This window comes from Anguilla anguilla, chromosome 5 (assembly GCF_013347855.1).
Source record: "Anguilla anguilla isolate fAngAng1 chromosome 5, fAngAng1.pri, whole genome shotgun sequence".
Lineage (NCBI taxonomy): Eukaryota > Metazoa > Chordata > Actinopteri > Anguilliformes > Anguillidae > Anguilla > Anguilla anguilla.
The window spans coordinates 12,346,596-12,371,668 of NC_049205.1; the positions used below are offsets into that span (position 1 = coordinate 12,346,596).

The window sequence follows — 25,073 nt, forward strand, 5'->3', positions numbered from 1 at the left end:
ATTAAATCTTCGAGAGCTGAAGATGGCATAAAATCCAGTTAAAAAAAACATACTAAATTACATACAATAAAACACGGCCCTCCTTGCACTGCAACACAGGCATAAACGGATGAACCTGCCCTGAACGCCGGTGATATTTCCAGGAGAAGCGCTGACTCACATCAGGTCGGCCGTGTCATTTTTTAACAACTCGATATCCGGAGAGCCACTGTTTCATCATTAAACAGAGTCACGCCTGCAAGCAGGCTTTTACGAAAGGGTTATCCAACCCCTCATAAAAGGATTTTCTGGGCCCTTTGCTGACATTTTTGAGGGATGACCTCGAGCTCCGAGTGTCCTGACTTTTTTTTTTTTTTTACTTTCTTTCGTCTGCGCCGGTTCGATGCGCAATCTGAAGATAAGAGCTACAGAGGGTGGGCTAGCTGAAAAACAGAGGTCTCCCGAGCCCTCTGCGGTAACTCTGACAGCGCCAGCGGTGTACGTGGGTTCGCTTTACCGCGCTATCAGATCTCTGTGCTTCGCAGGCGTTTTATTCGGCAAACAATACAAACCGCAGCAACTCCAAATTTCCTCCTCAGACAGAGGCTACGAGGGATCAGAGCACCTCGGAGACCGAGTGGCATTCATCTCGAGACACCGCGCGCAGCGCATCAACCTCAAGTGCGGAGAAGTAACCGTCTCCCTCCCTTTATGAACCGAGTCCAGATGAAATCAGAGATTGGACGGCTCGGAGAAAAGCTAATACAAACGTTCAAAGGTCTTCCAGGCTGCGTTTAAGAGCTATCGTGTTCTGAGAAAGGCCACTCGTGATACGACTCGGCAACTCACAGCAGGCGCCGAGCAGCTCCGATCAAAGCCCCTCACCCGATACGTGGCGGTTTACAAAAGTGGCTCGTACGGCGAAAATCGATTCTAAAATTACACAACGGGACGGTTTTCGCGGTTCTTGCGAACAGGAAAGGCAGAGCTTCGCTCTGTAGCACATACTTTACGGGCTGGACCGGTGACAGACTGCAGACCGCCAGTGTTCTCTTTATCCCATGTGATCGATTTTACCCTTTAACTTCCCCAGTTTAATTATCACGAGTAGCCGGCGCACTGCTGCAAATGGCTTAGCACTGACACGGGCATATCTCTTTCCCAGCTCAAGGCTTCTGCGACGTTAAATACATTGTACATTGCTTGTGCTAGTTTACACCTGTTGAGAAGGCATACAAGAGGAACAAGAGAGTTGTGGAGGATGCATTACCCTTGAAAACAGTAAACCCTATTAATTCAGCATAAGTTAGTGTCCTACCATTAAGACCAGGTCACCAGACTACTTCTAATATTCTTCAGCCATAGTATGATTGCATACGTCTAGTTAAATATCACACAGAGTATCTTCTATCATTTATATATGTACAGTATTTGCCACCTTCCTGATTTCTTCTCTTTGTCACACTGAATGGTTTCAGATCTTTAGACAAAATGCAATAATGGACACCCTGAACAAACACTCAAACCACCCATGCAAAACATGACTTGCCCCCTTAAACTTAAGAACTGGTTGCACCACCTTTAGCAGCAATAACTACAACCAACCAAATATACTAACAATAATTTTATGTCAGTCTTTCAGTCCCTTCCTTATTGTGGAGTCATGAACACTGACCTTAGCTGAGGCTAGAGAGGCCTGCAGTTCTTTGGATGTTCTTTCTGGGATCTTTTGCGACTTCCTTGGATGAGTTGCCGCACCCTTGCGAGAAATGTTTGCAGGTCGGCCACCCCTTGGATGGTTCACTGTTCCAAGAGTTCTCCATTCAGAGATAATGGCACTCACTGTGGTTCAGTGGAGTCCCAGAGCCTTAGAAATGGCTTTGTAACCCGTTCCAGACTGATATTTTTCAACAACTTTTTTCTCATCTTTTTTGAATCTTTTCTGGAATTTCCTTTGATCATGCTTGTAGAAACTCGGTGGTGACTACATCATTCTGAAGGTAAGGTTCAATGTGAGTGAGGTGTAGAATCAATGGGAGTGGCTGCAATCAAGCCTGGCTGCCTTCAATCAGCTGAATCTAATTATCAATTAAATTTGGTTAATTGATTGATTGAACTAAGGGGGCAATCACGCTTTCACATGGGTGATACTGGTATAGGCACTAGATAACACAAATGGAGGACATCCGAACAGGGGCAAATATGTTTTCACGGCACTCTAGGGCAGTGGTTCTCAAACTCGGTCATGGGGGACCCCTGTGTATGCTGGTCTTCATTCCAACCTCAACAGCAATCGCAGAATTTTAACAAGCTGTTAATTTCTCTTAATTAGGTGCTTTTCATGTGTTAGAGCTGGGGTCCCCTTTCTGGAACCCCAGATCTAAAACAGTTTGAGAACCACTACTCTAAACACTTATTCAAGGTATAAAATGGTAGCGCAACGTTGCACTTCATAAAGTGCACAGAACACTTTACAAGAGATTGTGATATCCCCTTAGTGAGAACAATGTGCCTCATAAATACTAATAACACATTTTATGCAGCCACCGCAAAGTAATCTAAGCAGGTTTACAAGGCATTATTCAATAAATATAATCGCTTTCTATTTGGACACCTCGAAGCCTAAAATCAGCACCCAATTGAGAACCAAGACACCAGGTCAGTTGAGTTAACTGGGTAATCAACTGATCTAATTGATTCATGAAGTGCAGAGTCACTATGAAAACCAGCAGACCCTGCAGCTCTCCAGGACCAGGGTTGGAGACCACTGCTCTAACAAGACCAACCCACAAAACCTGCAGTATACGTGTTCACAAACTGCCCACTAGATGGCAAACTGTGTTTAGTCAGTAAGCCGCTGAATGACGCTGAGTGATTTTCATGTCATAACTTTCAAGCTCCAGTTGTTTTAAGTGTATCATAATTTCATCAGGCAATGAACCACATGCACATGTGAACAAATGGTAAAATAGAAAGTAAGACAATTTCAGCACAGGTTTTTATAAGTTTTTTTTTTTTTTTTTGCAATAATTATTAAAAGATATTTGTTTGTGAATTCAAAAAGGTATTAAAACAACACATCAGCAAATAATTCACAGATTTCAGTTTCCTGGACCTTTAAACTGAAACCTGTAGAGTAATAATTTATTCTTGAATAAACTACTGCCCTTGAAGTGATGCCGTTAGAAAAAATAAAAGATAGACACTGTAAATGTATGGCCACTAGATGGAAGCATCTCCCTGTGCTAAAAGTCAGTTTCTACAATTCGGTATGTATCAAATATATTTGTAAAATGGTCTTGCAATAATCCACAACGCACCATTGCAAAGTGAGGCAGTGATTAATGCTGGTAGCACTGGAGTGGTAGACAGCTCCGTGCTAAATGGCTGCAACTCTGCCCATACCGCAACCTGATACACGACATCCTAGACAAGTACTCTTTCCCAGAGTTTGTTTACGGATATGGGCAAGTTTTAGTGACAGAACTTCACTCCTATGGAGCAGAATGCAGCCTTTACTTGAGAGTACAACGAGAGAACAATGCAGTTACGGGTGACAGTTCTCCATTACAGCAGACGTCTCCGAGCGACAGTAGCCATGCCGATTGACAGTGCTTTTCTTTGCCTCTCTGTGAAAAGTGCTGTGCTAGCGGTTTCATCTTAAAATATTCCCGTCTTATCTGAGACAACTGGACTTCAGCATTCTACTGTCTTTCAGTCACTTGGTGAATATTTCACACTGTAAACAGTTCTTAAATCAAGGAGGAAAGAGCAGATATTGATAATCTTCTGGAACCTTGTGCGATTTATAATGGGTTCCCTTTCATAATTAGATACTCAAGTTTACAGTAACTGCCACATTAAATTTAAACTGTAAACACCTGTAAAAGTCAGTGTGCACTTCAAAAAAGCATGTGCTAAGCACACGGCAAATCCATGGCCCTAGATTTATAACTGGTGAGTTCATTCAAATACCTTATCAGGCTGTAGTTTCTCATAGAACCAGTGTCTTTTAGGAAACAAAGTCATGTGGTTGTGTCATTTATCAGCCATTTAAACATTTTACTTGCCTACCCATATAGTTTAGGTCTCTGAAATAAAGTTTGATGTGAAGTCTGGAGCCTGAACTAACTTGTTTTTAAAAAGTGCAGTTCTTCATGTCCCACACCAAGGTGGTATTCCCTACAATCAAAAGGACGTGTTTTTCTCCTCAGCCATAACCAAGCTGGATGTTCTCCCTTTTGAAGTCGAGGCTGGCAGAAGATGAAGATATCAAATTACCATCACAAAGACATTCAGGTCACAGTGTATGTTACAAACACTTAAATCTGCGGATAGACATCTTCTCCATTTCTCTAAATGACTCATCGCTGTAGAGTAGAACAGGCGCATCTGTCCTAGGCTTGCTGGCTGACTTGGATTGCATAATCCAGTCTATAAGCCTGCAAATTAACCACTGAATAATGTAAGCCATTTTTTATGGTCAGGGCCACTTTAAAGAAACTATCAGAGCAATTTATATAATACAAAAACTACAAAGAATCAAAGTCTTTCTTTCCCTCAGTTCAGAGAAGGAAGTTTTCTAATTTCAAATTTGCGAAGACTAGCTGCAGGGTGTGATCGTAGATGTGAAGCTGGATTCTCTTTCTTATATTGCAATTTATCTCCTCCCGATTTTGATCAGGCACTTCCTGTGAAGGTGATGTGAAATTGAAACAAAGACCGTCCGCCAGCACTAAGAGCAAAGAAACCAAGGCACACTGACCGACGAACTCACTGATTATCTCACCGACTGGCCAACTGACTAATTGGCTGATCGACAGACTCTGATTGGCTGGCTGAATGATTGACTCACTGCTTGACTAACAGACTCGCAGTCCGGCTGACCGCTCGGCCGTGCGATTGGCTCCCCACACTTCATCGGCGGACGGCGGCGGCGGGACTCACGTCGAACTCGTTGAGGGCGGCGGCCAGCTCCCCGATGCCGGCGTGGCCGTGCTTCTCATCGGTGGGCGAGGAGGCCTGGGCGGCGCTGGAGATGCCGCCGATGGCCTCCTGCACCTGCTTGAAGACGTAGTCGCGGTTGGCGCGCGTGGCCGCCACGTCCGGGTGGCGCAGGAAGGCCTGCGACGCCGTGTACAGCATGGTGGCGTTCTTCTTCAGCGCCCCGCGGGCCGCCGCCATCTCGTCCCGGCAGTGAGGGTCCTTCAGCTCCTGGGGGGGTGAGGGGCCAGAGCGCAAAGTGGCAGTGAGAAGGGAGGGGCTAGATTTTCCATCATCTACCCATTATCTAACCCGCTTATTCCTGGACAGGGTTGCACAGGGCTGGAGTCTATCCCAGCATGCAATGGGCGAGAGGCAGGAACACACCCTGGACAAGTCGCCAATCCATCACATGGTCCACACACCATTCACTCACACGTTCATACCTATGGGCAATTTATAGTCTCCAATTAGCCTAACCAGAATGTATTTGGACTGTGGGAGGAAACCCACGCAGACATGGGTGGAACATGCAAACTCCACACAGAAAGGCCCTCAGTCGGGATTCAAACTCAATGCCTTCTTGCTGTGAGGCAACAGTTATTCACTGCACCACTGCCTGGGCCAGTTTTTATTTTCATCATTTATTTTTATTTAATTTAACATCTTTAATTTAACCTTAATTCCATGTGGAGATCTCTTGAGGTTCAGAACCTCTTTTTCAGTAGAAACCAGGCAAAGTAGTCCGCAGGGGAACATAACATTTCAGTTTGAACATAACCCAATCACAATACAATCGCAATAGCATGATAATAATATACGCTATGGCTAAAGGTTCGTCCGTCTCAATGAGATCCTCCTCACGACTTCCCAGCTGTTTTTTACACGGCAGCGCCAAATTATTCCCATCGATCTCCCGCAGCCGCCATCTTGAAAATAAAAAAAAAATCTTTGCTTTGGGTGCATTTCTGAAATATATCGCTGTTCTCCTGCCTGCCATCGGCTGAGTTCTGCTTCCAAGCGAATCTTAACGAGGCCATTTGTTATTTTAATCAAGTGGCCCACAGAACGCGGAATAAATATGACGGATATCGAAATAACCGTGCCGCACATACGCTAGACAGAAATTGGCCGAATTGTAATTACTCTTCTTGGAGAGTCGGAGAGCGCTCTGCCGCCGGTTGCGCTTCCTTTAGAGGATCAAACGCTCTTTTATTTTAGGAGATGCGGAGAAGGGGAAAGCAATCAAGCCGTAATATCACTGGGGCGAAATGGAACCCTCCAAGTGTGTGTGTGTGTGTACGTGTGTGAGAGTATGTGTGTGAGCGTGTGTGTGTGTGCGAGTGTGAGTGTATGTGTGTGTGTGCGTGTACATGTGTGAGAGTGTGAGTGTGTGTGTGTGTGTGTGTGTGTGTGCGTGTGCGTGTGTGTGTGTGTGTGTGTGTGTGAGTGTGTGTGTGTGTGTGTGAATGCATGTAGTCTGCTCCCCAGGGCAGTCTTCATGGGCGTGTGAGCACAGCCTGTCGGTTGGTGGAACAGCTTTGAAGTTGATCCCTGATAACGATAAACGCTGATTTACTGTATCAGAGACATCTGCAAAAAGCTACCCGAGTCTTCCGTTCCGTGTTTGTCATCTCCCCACCCCGAATTGCTTGGTTTCACTCTGCAGGAGCTCGGTAGCACGCATTAGCGGTATCGGAGGAGAGAGAGTGTTCCCTCTCTCTCTCTCTCTTTGTCTCTCTCTCTCACCTGCTGCCGCCGAGCTGCCACGTAGTTCAGCTTCACCATCTCCTTCCCAAACTCCTTGAAGCGATTGGCCAGGTCCTGCTCATTGGTGGCGTTCTTCACCGCTTCCAGGGCCTCCTCCACCTAGCCATGCCCAAACACACACACACACACACACACACACAAACACACACATGCACTGAGCACGCTCCTTCAGAACAGTCCGAAAACACCATCTGTTACCCTCACCTCACAGTATATATTTTAATATGCAGGAACAGAAAGTTTACAGGCATGGAGAAGATATCCATAAACTTCAGTAAAAATAAATCAATGAAAGGTATTTCCAGGACCCATACAGCATTGATATCAAAAGATACAGCTCTGAAGAAATAAACAGAAATAAACTCCCTCAACTGCTAAAGTTAAGGACTTTTGCTTTTTATGTGCAACCTGTCTGAAGTGCTCTTTGATGGCAGTATTGCAGAGATGTTGTACAGATGGCACGATTTAAATCTATATGATGACCCGGCACTGGAGAAAGATGCTCTTGTTTAATCGATGCAACCAATTTAAAGTAGTCCATGCTGCTGTACAGAGCTTCCCCAAAGGAATTTCAAGTGACATTTCTCTCTAGAAGTGTTTTGATTTTTTTGCACCAATAATAAGCAAGCTGGAAAATGGCGAACACTTTTCCGGATCAACCAAAAGCAATTCCGTTCGAGTCTTGCCATAATTGGGACGTTTCTTCCGGAAACAAATAACAGTGGTGTTCTAAGATGGGGACAGCCTTCATTTTACAGGTTTAACACCCTTCGCTGGATTTCTTGATTTTATATAGTGAGCTGGGGGATGTGTGGGAAAGGAGAGGAGAGGAACTTTAAGTGCCGTCTGACAAGAATAGAATAATGCATGACACAGGGCCTTTTCTATCACATCACACACAAAACTTTCCTGAGAGAGAGCGAGAGGGAGAGAGGTAGAGAGACAGTGAGAGAGACAGAGAGAGAGAGAGAGAGAGAGAGAGAGAGAAGAGAGTGAGAGAGACAGGGAGAAAGACAGTGATAGAGAGAGCGGTAGAGAGAGAGAAGAGTGAGAGAGCGAGAGAGAAAGCAAGAGAGAGAAGAGAGTGAGAGCAAAAGAGAGAGAGAACTGAGTGATAGAGAGAGGAGTGAGAGAGAGAGAGAGCAGACATAACAGACAGAAACAGACAGTGAGGTGTAGACAGAGAGGGAGAGAGATGCAGCGAGAAAGACAGACAGGTGGAGAGTTAAAAGAAACGGAGAAGGCTTGAGTGAACTGTGTAATTACAATTACTCCCTGCAGTCATGGATATGGGATAGCAGCTCTGCCAGGCGTGATTATTAGCCGGCTGACAGAACAGAGGGGGGGGGGCCTCGTCGCTCTAGCGCCATGGAGACGGACGGTTGCCGGGGGCAGAGAAGAGGCACGGGCCGGTGTGGGTCCGAAGGCGGTCATTTTGCCCTTCATTAACCCCCACACACAGAGGAGCAGGGGAAGGCCATTTCCCCTCACGGCTCTGTGGAATTGCACCTATCACCCGACGGCAGTGCTTCCCAGACCTTCCGGTACCTTCCGAAATGAAAGTCACGTAACGATCTCGCAACGCAGCGAATGAGCCGAGACATTTACCGTGACCCAGCCCGACACGTTCAAATATGGAACTCAAATGTCTTTTAACGTGTCTTGAATGTCTGGAGAAACTGTGTGCACAGGGCTACTAGGGCACTGAAGTACTACACAGATGCAGTGTTTCGTCTGATTAAAGTGACTGTCAGTTGAAAGCATAGAACAGGAAACGGAGTAAAGGAAGAGAACGCTGGAGCATCTCCCCCCTCAGCTGACCCTCTAGCTGCTAACCAATCACCCGCCGCGACGAACAACGCTCGCGGGAAAAAAATTTTTTTTTTTTTTTTAAAGCGCTTCCCCGTAACCAGTCGCAACCGGCGAGTCCCCCGGCTCCCGGACCTGTCGCCGTGGCGACTCCAAACACGCCGGGCCTAATCGATGATTAAAGGAAAGCGCTAAAGCTTCATAAAAGGTAAGGAGTGCGGAGGGTTATTTACGGTTTTTAACGATCGGCGTGGGAGGAGAGCCCTATCAGACGTCCCAGTGACACGGAGCCTCTCCTCATTTATATGCTAATGCGCGCACAGGTAGCCCTGTATGGGAGCTGAGCCTTCCTGGGATATAAATCGTCACGGTGACAGGAACGGGGGATTATCGCGCACAGGAATAAGTACAGTTGCAAATAAGCGCCTGTACATCCAAAGGATGGGGAGGACGGTCCCGAACATTCATTCTGCTGTTACTTTGGGAAAGGGGGGGGGGTATGCCTCTGTGAGCGTGGTGGAGAAATCCGACCCCGCATTAACCTGGCGAAGGGACTCCACACTGATTTGTGAAGCCCGCACCCTCCACGCAAGCGACCTTACTTCACTCGGGAGTTTTTCAGAAGTCTTCAGAAAGCTTGACAAAGGTCAAAATTTAGATCCGTGGGCAAAAAAAAGGACAGGCTTTTAGAATCTTGTAAAATCCTCACAGTAATTAAAAAAAAAAAAAAAAAACACAATAAAAACTTCAGACTACATCAAGTCTTGAGGGAGAACGGTTAAATTTGTCACAAACCTATTACTGAGATCCTGCAATTACTCGCTTTAGCTGCCGCTAGCTCATTAGCCATTAAAAAGGTTCACCACATGCATCCATATCTGTATGTGCTGAAAAAGCACTGCACCAATAAGGCATAGCTCCTAGGCTAATAACATCCAAATACCTCCCTGGTTAATGAAAGGCAGTGTGTAAGGAGTACACGTTCATGTAATATGCATTTAGTGGCACTTACTGGGGAAAGGGTGCGCATAGGGAATTAATGCGTCTGAGAGAGAGCGTGTGTGTGTCTGTGTGTGAGTGCGTGAGTGTGCATGTGTACGAGTGTGTGTGTGCCTGTGTGTGTGTGTGCGTGTGTGTGTGTGCCCCTGCTTCTTTTGCTGATGCAGAGAAACAGGTGGATGCATTAGCCTGACAGGCAGAGCAGAGAGTGAAAGCTGCATGGGGGAGGAGAGCGGGGGCTGAGTGTCAGGACGGAGTGGGGTGGGGGGGTCTGGCGGTGGCGGTGTGGGGGGGGTGCGTACGATTTTCAGGTGGGCCAGCAGCCTCATGACGTCGGCCATGTCGGCGAGGATGAGCAGGCGGGTGACGGCGGACAGGAGGGCCCGGGCGGCCCGCACCATGGTGCCGCGCTTCACCGAGGAGCAGGGGTCGTCGGCGAACTCCGAGGACGCCACGCGCATGGTCTCACCTGCAGGGGGCGCACACAGACACGAGGAAGCTCAGCGACAGCAAACCTGGGATTTATCAGAGGGAGGGGACGGACCGTGGATTTACGACCTCGTTTTATGAAACAATGATTTATTGTTTTTAATAAAAACAACATGTCGACGGTAGGAACCCAGTTTACACATTTCCCACGCACCCAATCCAGCTTCAAAATGCCCACCTTGTTCAAATCCACAGTGAAGCTCTCCCCCACAGACCTCTCTGGGCACTGCACACAGAACACTAAAGGCCTGAATTACCAAGACATATTTTTGCCACAAAATGCCTGTCTGTCATATATACAAAGTACATGAAGGCACTGAAATTCAATTCATAAACTGAAAAAAGGCTCCATAGAACGTTCTGGAAAAATCATTTCATGAATTGACAGAGTCGAAATGGAACTGACTAACACTCAAGCTGTCACAATTGAAAACACTGTACTCTGCATTCATAACCTGTTCAAACACTTTCAGCACAGCAGCTGGATAGCCCGTTTGATTCACTGCAGGTTCCATGACATCAATGATTCAATTTGCTTTGTTAATGAATCGGTATGAATTCTATAAAGAGTATTAAGCAGTGTTTAATAAGGTATCAAGCTCAGCGATATGATGTATTTGTTCTCTATGCTGCTGTGTGAAGTAGGTAGAGGGAAGCAAGCTGTAATGTAGGTAGATGTGGGGTTCAGAGACAGAGTGGTGAACGGAGAGTCTGTGTCTTACTGCAGGGAGTCACACTGGAGTACTGACAGACCTGTGTGAGCCTCCTGAGTCATTTGACACAGGTCAAAGGTCAGAGGTTACAGGGGTTAGCTCACTGGCCAAAACATCTACCCAACAGGTCCCATCCCAACCCAAAACACTGAAGTAACATTGTGCACAGACATGCCCCTACACACAAACACACGCACACACACACAGACACAGACAGGAGGTCAGACAGAAAAACAGAGACAGACAGACAGACACATGCACACACACACACAGACAACACTTGCACACTCCCACACACACACACACACGCACACACACAAGAATCTGTACTCAGCTTTTTATGGTGGTGGTGGTGGACTTCTGAGGCCTGAGCAGTTATTGTGTTCACCAATCACAGGGCTCAGTTCAGATCCACTCCTACCTCCCCAATTAAGCTACTTCACAAGCGAGGCCATTTTATCTCATTCACAAGGTACCCTTCAGAGATGCACATGACCCTGCTTCATGCTCTCTCTTCTAAATCACACAGTTTTAAGTCGTAACACATTTTCTCTGGCTTTCAACAGTAAAAATCAGCACAGTTATTTTTTTGATAATCCACCAGAGGTCTATAGTTCATAAGGAGGTTCTTGTATGTGAACTTCTGAATCTGTTCGAGAAAAACTCTTAGGGCCGTCCCACACTCCCATTTCAGGGATCTACGGTGCTCCCATTTTAGGAACATTTAAATGTGCGCTAACAGGAAAAATCATTTAGGGACACATCTACTAATTGGTATTCATTAGTGTGTTCCTAAATTTTTCAACTTAAGGGCGCGTGTGGTCCTTGGAAAAAATGTTGCGTGTAGCGTGGAGCCCGGAATTTCTGTTCATCTGCTACGACTGGTGTACAACACATGATAAAATGACCAAGATGGATCAACATGAAAACCGTGTGTACTAGCGTGGGCTCAGAACAATTTTCATAATTAATTTGCGTGGCGCAGCAACACAAATCGAGAAAAAACGTATCATCATGAATACTGACATCCCTTCCGCTCTCCATTAGCCCGTGTGACGTTACCAATAAGAAGTCATGCTCTCAAAATTATACCCTTCATCTGGCAGACAGTGGAATGAGCCTTAACTATCTGCAGAGGTAAAAAGGCCTCTCGTTTCAAAAGTTTTTTTTTTTTTTTTTCATTTGCACAATGGCAGATATTAAACATCGGAAATGGGCAGGTGATTTTCTCTGCCTTTGAGGGGGGGGGGGGGGGGGGGGGGGGGGGCTGAAATAAAGCCTTCAGTCGGGAGGCAGAGTGAGTCGCATTCAGCGAGATAATTACAGCCAGCCTGACGCGTGAATACGCCAGAGACCGACTCTAACGAAGCCTCTTTCAAGCCATTTAAAGCGCTTTAAATGATTGCCGTGTAAAAGGGACGGGTTGCCGGTGCATTATGGGAGATAGACGGCGGGGGGGGGAGCTGAAGGCGAATGACGACGATGACGGCTTCGGGTGTAATGAGCCCCGGTCTGAAACAGAGCGTCGTCCGCGGGAACCGCCCGTGAACGCGAAGCAGAAGGGAGGGGCTAATCTTGCATACCTGAGGGAAGGGGGAGCGGCGGGTTGGGGGGAGCGTCATTACCGCCATCCAAGGATTACAATCTTACGAGAAGCCCAGGGACACCAGCGGCTCCTCTCCACAATGAAACGGGCGAATAAATCCTGGCGATCCCGCCACTTGCGCACTCGTAACCGTGGGACGCGGGGCGAGTCGCAGTAACTCAAAGCCGCCTTTCCGCCTTTCGGGTAAGTTCCAAGCGCCGCGCTGGCGTCGAGGGTTCGATTAGAGAGCCGGGGGGGACATCGAGACCGGCTGCATAATTTAATCAGGGCGAATAAAGATAATGTGTCAAATGAAGATACTATCAGCGGCTGCCATTTCACAAGGCCATCCAATGACAAGATGATCGCGTGACGCTTTACACCGGCTTTAAATGTGAATGCTCCCAGAGGACCCAGAGCGGTTTATATCACCGCAATCAAGTTTTAAGATCTTGTGGGAGGAGAACTTCCTCCAAACGTTTTCGCATGCTGTACCCCAGCTGGAGAGAGCGGCCCGCTGGTCATTTTTGATTGAGCAGGGCTTTATTCGATCAGCATCCCGCCCCAGTCTCGCACTTATTTAGTGAGGGGGAGGGCTGCTTTTCAACGATGACAGATTGCACACTCAGCGGGCGTTTCCCCTGTCTATCAAAGCCGCATCCCAGTCAAACGTGATCTGGTCCCGGAGACCTCCTGCCCTGCTGTCTGACTGCAGGGCTGCCCGGTCACCGCAGTGGCTGCTGGGTAGAGGAGGGGGAGGGGCTTGTGATTGATTGTGTGCTCACCTGGGCCAAAGCTTCCCATTAGCCCAGAAGGCCGGGGGGGGGGGGGGGGGGGGTTAGGGGGGCAGCGGAGGAGCTCGGACCCCCTCGCCTGCTGCCGCTGCCGGCCCAACGCGTCCCCTCCAGAGCCGCCGAGCGGGTTTTCGCGTGCGGTAATGGAAGCAGGCATACAGGGACAGAGGAAAACGTGGCGCTGGGACTTCAGCTGCACCAATGCTCATTACGGAGCACACGCAGGCCCAGAATCAAATACAATAAAATCGGAGTTAAACTTCTGAAGGTGAAGACACAATACACATACTGCCCTTAGCACCCTCGAACAGAGCTTTAAAGGTTCAAGAAATAATTTCTGATAAGGTTTCCAATGGGACAAGAGTCAATTTGACATCACATTATTATTTTATGATGCCTACTGCAGAACTGAGGGTAGAAACATCGGGGAAAACTAGAAATGGCCTAGTATGGTAGAACGGGCAGTTATTAAACATAAGTTCTTGCTAGTTCACACACAATAAGAATGCAACTTGTCAGTGGAGGCTGAAATTGAGGACTTTAGATATCTATCACATCTATCCATCCAACTCAAAACACGCATGGATTTTTTTATTTTATTTGTAAAAAAAATAAAACCCTGACACGATTGAGCTGTTAATGTTGCGTGACTCAGAGTAAACAGCGAGGATCGTTACGTTTAAGCCCGCGGAACGAAGGCTGACTTAATGGCCATCAACGAGCAGGAAACCCGCCACCTTCTCCGTATCCTGTCGCCCTCGGCTTCCGATCAATCATGTGACGCAGCGCATCACATCGAAGAGCCCGCGAGCGGCTCGGAACGAAAACCCGTCTCGGAAAGCGCCGCTCTCGTAAAAAACTTTAAAGGGGCTGCGTCTGTTTGCATTCCGGGCTGCGTTCCCCACGTCCGCACACAGCACCCGCACGCACGTGTCCCCGCACATCACGCTCCGGGCGCAGAGACTCCTGACTGGGAGAAACGCGTCGTCAAACCCGGCAGAGGGCTGGGAATGTTAAGCCGTGAGATAAAATGCGCAGTATACTGTATGTTATAAAAGCTATCAATCTTTCCCAACTTCACCATTGCTATATGCATTTTATCCTACACATTTAAACAGTAAAATGTACATAGGACTGCAGACAATATATAAATGTAAATGTGCACTTTTACAGGACTGCACACAGGATATGAAAAGGTACATAAATTTGTTAATCTGACCTTATCGTATGCCATATGCTGCCAGTCATTCCGGATAAAATAATCCACTAAATACAAACAGTAAATGTCAATTTTAAAAGGTCAATGACTCAATATATGCGGCATGCATTTATTCTGAAGTCATTTTAAATTGATTCCCGGGCGGACGTAATCACAAATATATAGACGAGCAGCTTTCTCGTAAAACCAGGTACGGGAGCGGTAGCAAGCAGACCATAGAGCGTAAAGGTGGGCTGGGATTGCATCCGTAGAGCCGGGGGAATTAAACTTGCGCAGGGGTGTGTGGAGGGCCCGCACGGAGGAAAGGAGAACCCCCCCCCCACTTGCTGTGTCCGCTCGGGGTGAGGCCGCTCGGTCACAGAAGGCCGATAGCGGTGTGGTGCAGTGGTGCTGAGACACCGATGGAACTGCAGATCTTTAATAACAGAGTGGGTGGCTCCTGTGCACCATTCCACTAGAGAATGCTAGTGTGTGTGTGTGTGTGTGTACAGTACACTATTCAGCACCAATTAGGCTAATCCATGTCTTATAAATAACGTAATGTTTGCCATTAACCAAATACAATCTGTTGATAAGACGTAGCAAAGCACATGTAATGCAAATGTAATATACTCAATATTTTAAAAAATGATACAAATTGTCCATAATTGCACAAGTGACCAAGGTGATTTTTAGCATATCTTTCGGTTTATTTGTTAACTTTAACGTGCTGATGGGAGAAGATTGCTCATTTAATCAGAAAACATGGACGATGAGCTGCATGAAGATTGCAGAATGCAGCCCTCGCTGGCAGGGGCCTGGTCCCTGTTGAGAGACACCGCCATTTCAGCAGATTTGATGCATAGAGAGGAGTGGCCTTCCCCTCATTACTCACCCCTCAGAGGCAGATTATTGGTCTGCAGGAGAGAGAGAGGGCAGGTTCAGGGACGGTGGGGTGTGTAGGGGGAGGGGGTTAAGGAGCAAGGCCACCAGGTGCAAATGGGGAAGGAGAGTGGGGGTTGGGGTGAAGGCACCGTAACAGCCGGTACACAAGGTCGTTTCAAGGGTGACCGCATCACGCAAGCACTCCTGCTAGTGAGAATCATAGTCAGGAGTCACTGGCTCTGCCACTTAGATCTTCAGTCCGTCAGGCACAGCATCTACTGACACACACCCATGAGTGACATCATGCTGAGGACACACCCCCTGAAGGCGGGGCTATTGGGAATACTCTGGAGCACTGAAATATTGCATCTAATGGCGAGGTTAAAGTGTACTGCACCACCATGTGTGGGAGGAGCATCAATGGCACTATCTCAAAGCTTGATGACACATTCTTAACAAATGCAAAAGAATGCACCTTTTCCACCACAAGAAATTGAAAAAGAACTAAACACTCATTGTGCAATAACTGTTACTTATGATATTATTATTAATCAGAGAAGAATCCCCTTCTGACAAAAAATTGATATTGCTTTTGTGTGAAAAATCACGTTTTTTCTAATTGTGATTATTCATTCAAACTCATTAATCACCATGCCAAACCTTGAATAGATTATTTATAAGCAAACGGTCCACATATTTTTAGTCTGCATTGATCGTTCTACTCTGATTTCTAAGATGCAACCTCTGCCAGTTCAGCCAAGTCAATTTGCTGCAGACTGCAAAACATACAGTGACATCTCTAAAGAGTAAGATTATCCACCTTTCAGCATGATTCAGTTTTATTTTGATCTAATTACAGAGTTCAGCTGTAAAAAGAAATAGCTTACAATACAAAACAGATGGGCACCAATGAGTGAGGGAATTAATTTAAATATTATAGCAGAGGAAGCTGTGAGAAGCCTGTTCACACACAAAGACTCAGGCTAAATACCTGCTTAGAAACACGTCAGTCAGGTATTTGGCTTCTTCAGTGTTGAGTACAATCAAATACTGTAATGGTGGCTAAGGAAGAGTAATCATTGAAAGTTTTCATAACTAAAATGTAAACATTAAGCATTTCTAAAATCTTAAGCTAAAGGCTAATATGCTTCTCGGTCGGTTTGTTTGTTTGTTTGTTTTAACAGCTGTTCAGCGCATAATGAGGAAATAAATACATTCAGCCCTGGTGTGCTGTCACTGCAATGTAATTAGGAACAGCACACATTTCCTACTTATTAATGCTTAAAAAAGCCTTTTGAAAAAGAGAGTACACATAATTTTTTTGACTGCCGGCACTGTTGAACATTGATGCGGGCGTGGTTTAATTACAGTCCCGCTTTGCCCCTCCTCTTTCATGCACAGACACACCATCAGCAACATTTAGCTCCGCCTCTCTCTTCACTCTGGAGGAACTGTGCAAGTCCTCAGGGAGAAGCAACACGCAGCACAAGGGAGGGATGAGGACACTTGGCGCTGTTTGTGGTTAAGTGTACCCACCAAACGCATAATGGGAACATCCCAGGGACAGGGCAGGGACTGGGACTAATCCCAAAACACTGACCTTTTCTCAAAATGCAAATGAAACTTCTGTCGCAAACTGTTAAAGGCACATCCCCTACTCCGAGCGTTAGATTCTCTTCAGCGGCAAAGCTCACTAAATATACAACCCCCCCTTCCCCCCCACCACAGGGAGAATTCCGCCGTCTGCATTATCTGCAACGAGCAGCTGGGTCCGTTTTTTTGTGGCGATTCTATTAAGACCTTCCACGGGCCTGTATGAACAATCCAAAATGCATCGGCTTGAGTGTGTGAGAACGTAAGTGTCGGTGACACCGGTGGTGGGTTCCAGTGCGAGCTGTGATACAGAATGTGGCCTGGGCGTACGCGTACGTGTGCATGTGCTTGCGCGCGCGCGTGTCTACGCGTCACCTTGCTTGCGGACATCCTCCACTGCGGCGATCAGCTCCTCCTTCAGGTCCTGGCTGTCCTTGGCGATCTGCTCGCCCTTCTCCAGGAAGTTCTGCGTGGCCTGCTCCACGGACACGGCCAGCACGTGGGCCTTCTTGGACCGGCCCTTCTTTTTGCTGGACGGGCCTTTGTTGCTGGTGTTCACCAGAGTGGTCACCTGCGGGGAAACAGAGAGAGAGATTACAGGCGTGTGACAGGCAGGGGCTTCACTGACCCAACCCAGGTCAAACAACACAACACTCGGCTGGGCATAAACTCACACCAGCAACTGAAATAAAAAATCACACATAAACAAACACAACAAGGAGCAAAAATAAAGAGCTGCACCTGAAGTTTTGCTTATTTTATATAATGGCTGAGATCTTCAGAAACTAAAGACTATCGTTGTATTTAAACAGCGAGAGGAAACGATGTGAGGTAGAGATGACATCACCGGCGGGCTGCCGCGCTCGGAGGTGAGCCGTGGTCGCCCCCCCCCAGCTCGAAGAGGAGCGAGGCGATCAATTTGGAGATAGGGCGTTCAGACGCCGCGGGACGCCTTCCGAAGGAAGTCAGCGCTTCCAGTGCGCGATAAGCTTCCTGTTATAGCCAAACTCGCTTTGATAATGGGCGCTTGTAAGCAAATGTGTCACGCCATCAATCCCTCTGACAGCTCCGAATGAATTAGAACGTTGCTTAGACACAGTTCTGCACAGCGCGCGGAAACGGACGCTAACGAGGGGCTCCGTCACACAGGAGCTGAGCGCAAGCCCAGGGACGGATCTGGAAATTATTAGCGCAGGGAAAACATATAAGAAAGCCCCCCCCCCCACACATACATACATACAGTACACATACACCATCTCTAGCCCCTTAAGGTGTAATATCACAGAGATGTGATTAGAATGTTCTTAGCTGAACATTCTGATGCTGATGTAACAGTCACTACCGGAAATTTTATAGCAATGGAGTTCTATAACACTGGCATAGAATTTTGAAGAAAAAAAAACAAAACACTCCAAAACAATGTACTCTTCAAAGGGTTAAGGGCCGCCCGGCCCTGCTCGTGCCCAGAAAAGCTTTCTCTGTTATGCCCCCTTAGCTCCGCCCCTGCTCAAGGGCACCGCGTGAGAATCCCGTGCCCTCCCCGTTTGCCAGTGAGAGCGAAACGAACGAGTCACGGGCTATTTGTCAATATTTCCAAACCGCTTGCGTATTACCCCGCGAATTCCTTCCAAATCGAAAAGTTGGGACCGTAAAACGGGCCATTAAACAGTCATGAGACTAACGGCATTTGGGGGATTGTTCCTCGTTAATGTGCCGGGCTTCCAGTCGTTTCGCTAAATCTGCAAACCGAGGACGAGACGCACGGTGCCCGCCCTCAAGATCACCGCTCGGCAAACGGGAGACGTGCCGAGCGTTTCTCCGTCTGTTTATGCCAAAACCCACATTTGGGATCCCTACCTTTCGGTTTGCTTTTTAACACGGGCTTCATAGCCCTGGATTTCTGCATCCCCAACAGCAAGTCTTAACAAGAGAAGAGGCGGCACAGCCCACAACAGCTGCTGCAGTTTCCCACGTTTAAACTCGTCTCAATCTAGCCTGAAATAGCGGTTCTGTGTGTTATAAAATCCGTATACACACTCCCACTTCCCTATGTCGGCCATGTTAGGACAAGGCATCATGTTGTGAAAGATACCTAAAGCACTGAACACTATGCTCCTCCTCTTTGTTGTGTTAATAGGATTCCACAACATCTGAAATGAAAGAAGACCCATTTCTCATCCAACCAGAGGCTTCCATGTTCTGTTAGGTAATTAATAAAAACATCAATGCACAGTACATTTAAATTACCCAGCACAAGGCAACCGTTCCTCCAAACAGCCAAATTGATTAATTACCGCAATCTTCAAATGATTCATTAAGGCTCGTTAAACGAATCGGAGGCATTCTTTTGTCTGCTGATGAACGAACGGCGAGCGCAAATTACACCGGGCGTCTTTTGTCTCGGCGTCTTTCGGCGGGCGGCTTATCGAACCTCCAGCACAAAGAGGCTCGGTCAGGCTGTGGCGGAGTTAAGTCATCTGTTACCGCCAGGGATGGATTCAGCGTCCTTTAGCCCCAGCGGCCTGACCGAGACAGCAAGCGCAAAGGTCAGACAGCGGTCATCGCTCAGACCGCTGCGCGTACTGACCGTCGTCCTCGGGACTTCAGCGACCTGGTCCACCCCGGTCCACTCCTTCTACCGCTCCCAACACTACCTGAACACAGAAATAACAGGCAACCGGCACTTCCCCGTGAACCATCACTTCCTGTATTTCTGAGTGGAAAAAAACTCCTGACTGTCATTCCAAGATGGAAACCGTACTATGTCCCTTAAGGTGTACAGTAAAAAGCTCTTCAATGGTTCTGAAGGTCTTGGATTGCTGGTTTTGACAACTGCTCAAAAGACACGCTGGCTTTTCCTGAAGTTTCAAGTGACGAAAAACAATGCCCTGAGGTAAAACAGTAGGGACAACCGTGACATACATCGCTCACACTTTGCCGCGCAGCCAAACCAACAAGCGCATGCTGCGATGCAAACACAACACAGAAAAACGGGCAGCAAATAAAGACGACAGGAATCTAGCCTATATCAAAATGAAGAAAGGAGGGGAGCGGAGAGCAAACTTTTAAAGCCAGATTTCAATAACAACTTCATACCCACCTACGTGACACAGAGGAGAACTTTCGCATCGCCATGACAACATACGCTCTGCTTAAGAAATGCGATGTGACAACAGAAAGAAATAGGATCTATATTAAGCGGCAGGAAAGTCTCGTCTGGCATATTTGAGAATGACTCAGACACCAAAGCTCTGGCTTATTTCAACCATTTGGCAAAATTCTCCTTTTTCTTTCTCCTAGAATACTGCAGCGCTGTAAATGAAACTTGCATCGTTATAATTAATTAGTCAAAATTCCACATTCCCTAAGCATTAGGCATTACTATTTTAGTCCAGAAAAAAAAGGAATTTGGTCCGAGGACAGGAATTTTAATTTCAGAAACCGAGAAAAAAACAGAATAATCTTTAACCGCACACCAAGACAGGTCCTGTCTTGCTTTCTGGTCTGATTTCTGACCCTAATTCCACATTAGATTTTTGGCATAGACTTCTGCACCACCACAACCCTCTCATCTCTTCTCATCTCTTGAATCTTTCTCCGAGCAATTGCCCACCTGATACAGTTATATCCACACTCCTTGACTCTCTCTTCAACAATTGATTCCCTCTATCCCCCTGTCGCCAGACCGGCAAGGCAATCCTCACCTAGCCCAGGGCTATCCGACACCCTCAGCGCCAACAGAGCCTCATTATGGGCAGCACAGAGACAAGTGCAAATTCAAGAATCCCAGGGTGGTACTGAGCAACAAACTGTCCCTGTAAGAGCTAGGCTGTGTCTCAGAGGTCTCACAGGTGTGTCGGAGAGCCCGCCCACTCCTCACCTCACTCAACCCAGTCCCATCAGGACTACTGCCACTTCCTCCTCACTGGTCAACCTGCCACTGTAGCTCCTCTACCTGATCTACCCCATAAACTAGGCTACATTACAGCTCACTTTCAGCTCTCTCCTTTGCAACAGCTCTTTACAACAACTCTTATACAGCTGTAGCCCCTCCCCCAAGACAAACCGAACATAATTATAACAATTCAGACAAAACAAGCACAAAATGGCAAACACTATCAGTCATAACAGAACACACGGGACCATAACATTTTATGACATTTTAACGTGAAATATATTTGCAATATTTAGCAGCCTCTTTTAATCATCTAGCGTATAGAAATGATCACATATCACATTTTATTAACTAAACGCTATTTCATGCCGGCAGGCCTTTTCCCAGCTACGAACAGCGATAGCATTTCATTCACATTGACACATTTATAGCCTCGGCATTCCCAACAAACACACGGTAGCACGCGCGTTTTCTAAAGCACTCGTCGTACATTTCTTTGCCGGCACAACGTTAATTTACAAGCATGTGTATTGGTCACTCAATTCCAAGTGTCTTAAAAACTCTGGGTCTTCTGCCACGGGCTCTTTCTTGATTTCCATTTGGGATAATGATATAGGCTAGTTATGGTATAAAAAATAGCCAGTCTGTATAGATGTTCACAATTATAATTCTTGGTCTGTCGGGCTACCATGACACTTTTTGATTTGACACAGGCCTCCTTTTCTTTCTCATTATCACACTTCTGTATTCCCGAGACTAGAAGTGATATCCTCCACTTCACTCTGGATAAGAGAATCTGAAAAAATAACTGTAATGTAATGTAACCATGTCTAAATGGGTCAGCATGCAGCTTTTAAAAAATGTAAGAAAGCTGGTGTAATTCTTTTATAGGCTCTGCATATATTTGTGTCAACTGGTGTGGAAAAAAAAATAAGACTCAATGAGACGTGTCAATTTCACGCACGTATAAATCTCTCTCTTCTCCGGTCGCAGTGTAGAGAGTGTGAAAAGCATCAGTCCCTAAGAAAGTCATAAAAGCCAGAGCACTGTAAAATATGCAATCCAAATTCAGCCGGCTGATCCATGGCTGAAACTCTCCGCTCCGCACACATCACGTTTTTACATCAAGCATTTATGCTACATGTATAAATGATTATGTGACAATTTTATATTCTATCTGTTGGAGAAATTAAATACATTTTTAGGAGGAGCACAAATATCTCACACACACACACACACACAGATGAACAGTGCAGACTGTACCAAGCTCCTTAGTTCCACATTCTATACTGGGAAGGCACACACTATCCAAGACGAGGACTGAAGTCTGACCCCGACGGTCAGCACAGGATGTGCAAGCGCCTGAAATCTAAATCAAAAGAAGCACCTTGAATAAGACGCCATTTTCCAGATGTTTCAGTGCGTGCCTCTCACGCCTCTCCTTCTCTATACGAGTGACTCCAACCGCAAAACAGCTTCATCACAGTTACTCTCGCTCGCGTCTCCATTGGCTGAAAGCTGAACCCAAAATGAAAACGCTTTGCGATCAGGAAACGACGTTTAAAGAGACAGCCATCAAACATGGCCTCCTCAGCCATTTTTTCAAAGCAGAAGCCATGCCATGTAGCTGTGAGGCCCTGGCATCTAATGGAGCCTTTCATCTCTGCTTGAAGACATTAGAGATGCCTTTTGTCTTGTCCTTTGATTTGGAAATGGGGACTGATGCGGCGGATTAAAGATTAAGCAGGGGAATCGGTCTGACTGCAGAGCGCTCGGCACCTTCACTTGTGCAAAAAAAAAAGTTCATATTTCTTTGAAACTTGGAAAACATCTGAAGGTCGGGAGCTGCAAGAAATGAATTTTTAAAAATACTCGGGGGGAACCAGTAAATGTCTATGATATAGTAAATAAAGGCACTTTAAAGCAGATGCTCTTATCCAGAGCGATTTACACTGTATTTTTTTTTTTTTATGCATTCATTTATTTTATATGCAATCCATTTATACAGCTTGATATTTACTGAAGCATGTTAAGTACCTGGCTCAAATGTACAAGAGCAGTGCTCAACCGAGGAAGGAAACCTATAATAACCTCTATAACCACTACTTCTACACTGCTACCCTACATCCATATCTATCCATATTTGTGCTGTGTGTGTGTGTGTGTGTGTGTGTGTGTGCGCGTGTGTGTGTGTGCCTGTGTGTGTGTGCGTGTGTATGTGTGTGTGTGTGTGTAGTGTGCAGTACAGAACCTCTGTGATACGTCCCATTTGGTTTCCAGTTCCATCACTCTCTCTGAGCAATCAAAACCCCAGTAGGGTGTAAGGTTGCGACTTAGCCAGACCAGGGGAGTTCACCCCAAACGTAGAAAAAATTTAAAATGTATTACCAGAGTTTCAGAGGAAAAGTCTATGACAGCCAATGATAAATGGGGCGCATTAAAAGGAGGCATGGGGAAAAGGTTGTGAGACTTTTTAAGGGACTCAGCTGAAGATGGGGAGTTTTGAGGATTATTTTGAGGAAAAGAACCCAAAGCTGAGAAGCATCATACGCCCACATCCGGCACATCTTAAGGCTGATCAGTGTCTGTTCGTGCTTAAAGGGTGTCTGTGGCTGCTCACTAAAAAATTATAATAGCATATTATAACATATAATAGCATAGCATATTATTTATATTTATATATTATTTAATATCAACATCATTTAAGAACTAATAGATTTTTCTTCTTTCAACTGGCACTTCCCAAAGGTATGAACACAAGTACAAAGAATTTAAATAGACTTTGCAGTTCTAAACAAACACCCCCCACCCCCACCCCCACCCCCACCCACCAAAACTACAGGATATGTCAGCTTGCACGCTAACAGCGTAGCGCTTCGCTCGATACTCTGAGCAGCTGGAATCCGAAAGCAGCTACTATTGCAGCTACACTCGAGGAACCTAACGTGGGACGTGGGAAGGGAGGTCAGACTTCTCTCAAACTTCCCAGCTGGTCAGCGCCGAGGAAGAAGACGAGCGCGGCGTCGCTGCTGTTCCAGGAGCGGACGCAGTGGAAGGGGAAGCCTCGGGCGTGCGGCAGGAGGCCTCAGATTCACGGGAAGGGAAAAGCACGTTACGGTGTACAAAGGCACAGCAGAGCACAGCAAACCTTGCTGGAAATTCCAGCCAAGACCAGCAGGGATTCTCAGCTGGTATAAGATAATTTAGGCTGTGTTTTTAACACTCATAGCTGGTCATGGCTGGTCTGTGGCTGGTCAAAGCTGGTCTCTAGCTGGGCAACGATGGTTAAGCTGGTAGAGTAAGCAGGTGGTCAAACTGGTGGACTAGCTGGCTGTATGGGCTGGTCAGTTGGTGAACGGCTGGTTGACCAGCTAAAAACACCACTTAAACCAGCTTGACTAGCTTAGGATGGTTTAAACAGGAAGGCAAGAAGAAAGGCCGAGCTGGATGTGCAAAGCCACAAAGAAAAAAATCTGCTGCTCAGATGTCTAAATGTAAAATACCACATGATAAATTTACTAGCCGAAGAGATGGAAAATGACATTCTCTTTCCAGTAAGTCCATAATGGGCCCGGATCAATCTCATAGCACACCCTATTATCGTACCGTTGTTGTCGTTCCCCCCTCCCCCGCACAGTCAGATGTTAACAACAGGTGACGTCACCCACCCCAAAGCCATTATAAACCAGGCCTCTCTACCCGATTCAAACGGGCCGGCTCTGTTCCTTTTCATCAGCTGTGAACTTAAGGGAGCTTTTTGCTGTTGACGCCGATGTTTCTCTTGATAATGTATATTTCTCATTAATTAGGCCGCCGCTACTGCTGAACGCATTATGCTGCAATTTAGCCCTCGGCAACAACTCAGATCTGAAGCCTTTTTGGATCAAGTACAACAGCCCTCACATTTCGTGACGTATAATGTAAACAGTTGAAACATATGTGCTATGCAGAATAAACACTGGAGGCCAATCCCCTGTCACGGCACAATGGCCCTCTGACTATTGCTCGTTTTTTTTTGCAGTACAAATATCTATTCTACAAATGGAAGGTGTGAGAAGTGCGAGAAGAAGCACTAAGCCACCTGGACCTGGAAGACTGTATCCTCCAATGCACTCACCCAAGGACGAGAGACTAGGTCCATTTTACCTCCTACAGACCACACAGTACTACAGGAGAGCTAGCAGTGACTGACATTTCTGACTAACAAGGGAACACAGTGTCACAGTGATGTGAAGCACCACACGTACGTAGCACTCCCAATTCTTGTGAAGAATCTCCAGCCTGCTAAACGTGAGTGACTGAGTGAGTGAGTGAGTGAGTGAGTTGTAAGCCAGGTCCACAAGGTGCCCCGCATCTAAAACACCAACTAATCCCGAGGGAG

General features: G+C 46.5%; 1 protein-coding gene across 1 annotated transcript in view; it reads right to left on the minus strand.

Annotated features, from left to right (window-relative positions):
- ctnna2 (catenin (cadherin-associated protein), alpha 2) overlaps positions 1-25,073 on the minus strand; it is a 357,955-nt gene that overhangs the window by 266,606 nt on the left and 66,276 nt on the right. Inside the window, exons 3-6 of the mRNA XM_035417945.1 lie at positions 17,173-17,368; positions 9,843-10,009; positions 6,712-6,831; positions 4,927-5,193 (exon numbers count right to left, since the gene is read on the minus strand). Of these exons, the coding sequence (XP_035273836.1) occupies positions 4,927-5,193; positions 6,712-6,831; positions 9,843-10,009; positions 17,173-17,368 (750 nt within the window). The remainder of the gene's footprint in view (positions 1-4,926; positions 5,194-6,711; positions 6,832-9,842; positions 10,010-17,172; positions 17,369-25,073) is intronic.